General features: G+C 50.7%; 1 protein-coding gene across 1 annotated transcript in view; it reads left to right on the forward strand.

Annotated features, from left to right (window-relative positions):
- fras1 (Fraser extracellular matrix complex subunit 1) overlaps positions 1 to 4,248 on the forward strand; it is a 77,920-nt gene that overhangs the window by 54,596 nt on the left and 19,076 nt on the right. The window contains 4 exon segments of the mRNA XM_065951763.1: positions 13 to 201; positions 384 to 452; positions 455 to 502; positions 2,928 to 3,107. Of these exon segments, the coding sequence (XP_065807835.1) occupies positions 13 to 201; positions 384 to 452; positions 455 to 502; positions 2,928 to 3,107 (486 nt within the window).

The raw sequence follows: 4,248 nt of genomic DNA on the forward strand, positions 1-4,248 counted from the left end.
GGATCTTTTCAGGCTCTTCGTCTAAGATCACTGATCAGAACCTGAAGGGCACCGACCTGGACTCTGACAGTCTGAAGCTCAGGTACGTCCTCATCAAAGACCTGCAGGCGGGAAAACTTCACCTGAGCCGGGGGGGACAGGTGGAGCGAGTGTCAGTGAAAGGACCGACTCAGACCTTCACTCAGGATGACATCAACAGAGGTAAACATTTGTGTTTTAATTTAGTTTGTGGTCCTCTTTAGTCTTTTCTCATTTATTAAACAGTGCTAATGTTGGGCTTTGTGATGGACTGAATCTAAAACTACATTTCCCATGATCCCCCTCAAGTGTCTTCTTCACTCAGAGGATGTGTTAGTTTAACCCCTTTGTTCTGCTCTCTGCAGGTCTGCTTCAGTTCAGTCACGAGAAAGGAGAGAGAGGAGGAAGTCTGTCCTTCAAATTCAACCTGATCGACCCCGAGGAAACAAGCTCATCGACCAATCATTCTTCATCAGCGTGCTCGGTACGTCTACGCCCACTCTCTCACCTGCAGCAGGTGATATACACTGATCTCTCTCTGAGCTCCGTCAGTATGAGAGTGCAGCTCCACATAAACACTAAAGAAGATCATCAGAGCTCTTTGAGACTCAGAGCCGGAGCAGAGAGAGGGAGAACATGAGGAACGAGTTATGGAGATATTAGAGACTGGAATCATTGTGAGTGAATCAGAGCTTCAGAGTCTTTATCTGTTGTGTGTTTTTATCTCTTTATGAACATCCGCTCTCTCACAGGCAGCTTCACATGAAGAATACAAACACAAAGCTACTTTGATATTGATATAAGCTGTGACCTCTGACCTCTGAACTACAAACATCTGTTACAGTCTGTCACTCTGAATGATTGCATGCTGTGCAGGGGATTGTGGGTAAGAAAAGACTTAATCAGGCTGGTGTTCAGGATGTGGTGGAACGGCGTGCTGTGGCGTACAGGCTTGAAGATGTTTTGGGACAAAGTTGATGTTTTTTTCTGGCATACCAAACGGTCTGTGAGGATGAGAGCTGGAACCGAGCCGGTCGTGTGGGGGAGCGTTCCTGATCTGGCACATTAACAGTGAAGCAGGAGAGCGAGAGAGAGCGAGAGAGAGAGAGAGAGAGAGAGAGAGAGAGAGAGAGAGAGAGAGAGAGAGAGAGAGAGAGAGAGAGAGAGAGAGAGAGAGAGAGAGAGAGAGAGAGAGAGAGAGAGAGAGAGAGAGAGAGAGAGAGAGAGAGAGAGAGAGAGAGAGAGAGAGAGAGAGAGACAAAGATTAAAGAAGCTCTGAGAGAGTCCAAGGCAAAGTTTCTGTTGCTCTAGATAAAAAAAGACAAATGTGGTTTTAGACGACGGATAAGAAAGAAGGACATGAATAAATAAAGACGAACAGAGAGAACCACAAAGAAGCTCTTTGTACCCAGAGAGAGCTCGTCTCCTGAGCCTACCTCCCACTGTCTCCTCATCTCCTCAGAGGACCACTCCCTCCCTCTGTTGCCTTGTCTCCCTCCCTCTGTCTCCTTAATTGTTTCCTTGTCTCCTCAGAGGACCATTTCCTCCCTCTGTCTCCTTGTGTCCTTGTCTCTTCAGAAGACCACCTCCCTCTCTCTGTGTCCTTGTGTCCTCAGAGGGCCGCCTCACCCCCATCTGTCTCCTTGTCTTCATCCCTCTGTCTCACTGTCTCCTTACCTTGTCTCCTTGTCTCCTCAGACGGCCGCCTCCCCCATCTGTCTCCTTGTGTCCTTTCCTCTTCAGAAGACCACCTCCCTCTCTCTGTGTCCTTGTGTCCTCAGAGGGCCGCCTCACCCCCATCTGTCTCCTTGTCTTCATCCCTCTGTCTCACTGTCTCCTTACCTTTTCTCCTTGTCTCCTCATGGCCGCCTCCCCCATCTGTCTCCCTGTCTCACTCTCTCCTAACCTTGTCTCCTCAGAGGACTGCCTCCCCACATCTGTCTCCTTGTCTCTCTCCCTCTGTCTCACTCTCTCCTAACCTTGTCTCCTCAGAGGACTGCCTCCCCACATCTGTCTCCTTGTCTCCCTCCCTCTGTCTCACTCTCTCCTAACCTTGTCTCCTCATGGCCGCCTCCCCCCATCTGTCTCCTTGTCTCCCTCCCTCTGTCTCACTCTCTCCTAACCTTGTCTCCTCAGAGGACTGCCTCCCCACATCTGTCTCCCTGTTTCCCTCCCTCTGTCTCACTCTCTCCTAACCTTGTCTCCTCAGAGGACCGCCTCCCCACATCTGTCTCCTTGTCTCCCTCCCTCTGTCTCACTCTCTCCTAACCTTGTCTCCTCAGAGGACCGCCTCCCCCCATCTGTCTCCTTGTCTCCCTCCCTCTGTCTCACTCTCTCCTAACCTTGTCTCCTCAGAGGACTGCCTCCCTCTCTCTGTCTCCTTGTGTCCTTACAGGGCCGCCTCACCCCCATCTGTCTCCTTGTCTTCATCCCTCTTTCTCACTGTCTCCTTACCTTTTCTCCTTGTCTCCTCATGGCCGCCTCCCCCCATCTGTCTCCTTGTCTCCCTCCCTCTGTCTCACTCTCTCCTAACCTTGTCTCCTCATGGCCGCCTCCCCCCATCTGTCTCCTTGTCTCCCTCCCTCTGTCTCACTCTCTCCTAACCTTGTCTCCTCAGAGGACCGCCTCCCCACATCTGTCTCCTTGTCTCCCTCCCTCTGTCTCACTCTCTCCTAACCTTGTCTCCTCAGAGGACTGCCTCCCCACATCTGTCTCCTTGTCTCTCTCCCTCTGTCTCACTCTCTCCTAACCTTGTCTCCTCAGAGGACTGCCTCCCCACATCTGTCTCCTTGTCTCCCTCCCTCTGCCTCACTCTCTCCTAACCTTGTCTCCTCAGAGGACCGCCTCCCCACATCTGTCTCCTTGTCTCCCTCCCTCTGCCTCACTCTCTCCTAACCTTGTCTCCTCAGAGGACCGCCTCCCGCCCTCGGTGGAGGTGAATAAAGGACTTGTGCTGGACGAGAACACGGTGAAGAAGCTGACCACGCTGCAGCTGTCTGCGAGCGACCAGGACAGCGAGCCGAGCGAGCTTGTTTATCGAATCACTAAACAGACGAGTCTGGGTCACTTGGAGCACGCCACTAACCCAGGTATGACATGCGTCCCTGTGTATGGACATTTTAACATAGAGCTCTATGGGGACTGACTCACTGCAGGAGACAGACTCTAGTGGACTCTGAGACTCACACACATTAATGTGTTTTTAAACACTGAGCACTTTAAACTGTGCCCAGAGATAGGGTGAGGCTTCGGGAAGACAGAGATTTTATTTGAATAATAATAGAATTAAATGTGAACATATTGAGGCCTGCTGCAGACTCACAGAGACGATTCTGTGTTTCTGTGTCACTGAACAATCCTCCACAGCTGAATAGACGCCTCACATCACTGAGCACACTCAATGCATACTAATTAGCTGCATGCTAACGCTGTGAGATCTTCAAGCATCAGTTCACTTCAGAGCCGATCATTACCGCTGACCCCATGACCCCATGAGCCAGCTGGTTCTCCACACAGGAAGTGACGCAGCACACAGAGACAGCCCAGGTCTGACCCCCCACAGAAGACAGAGGACATCATGTCATTCACTGTTAAACAGACAGAGTCCTTCACACAAAAAGCAGTGTGTGTCTGTGTGTGTGTGTGTGTGTGTGTGTGTGTGTGTGTGTGTGTGTGTGTGTGTGTGTGTGTGTGTGTGTGTGTGTGTGTGTGTGTGTGTGTGTGTGTGTGTGTGTAGGTGTGTGTGTGTGTGTGTGTGTGTTTGTGTAGGTGTGTGTGTGTGTGTGTGTGTGTGTGTGTGTGTGTGTGTGTGTGTGTGTGTGTGTGTGTTTGTGTAGGTGTGTGTGTGTGTGTGTGTGTAGGTGTGTGTGTGGTGTGTGTGTGTGTGTGTGTGTGTGTGTGTTTGTGTAGGTGTGTGTGTGTGTGTGTGTGTGTGTGTGTGTTTGTGTAGGTGTGTGTGTTCTTTTATTTCTGATTGTTCTAATCAGAGTTGATGATTTTTCGTGACGACTTCTCGTTAAACCACTTTTCACTTTCAGTCTCTTCAAATGATCAGATCATTAAAAACCTCCTCTTCCTCCTCCTCTTCCTCCTCTTCCTCCTCCTCTTCCTCCTCTTCCTCCTCCTCTTCCTCCTCCTCCTCTTCCTCTTCTTCCTCCTCCTCCTCTTCTTCCTCCTCCTCTTCCTCCTCTTCCTCCTCCTCTTCCTCCTCCTCCTCTTCTTCCTCCTCCT

The sequence above is a fragment of the Labrus bergylta genome, chromosome 2 (assembly GCF_963930695.1).
Source record: "Labrus bergylta chromosome 2, fLabBer1.1, whole genome shotgun sequence".
In the NCBI taxonomy this organism is placed as follows: domain Eukaryota; kingdom Metazoa; phylum Chordata; class Actinopteri; order Labriformes; family Labridae; genus Labrus; species Labrus bergylta.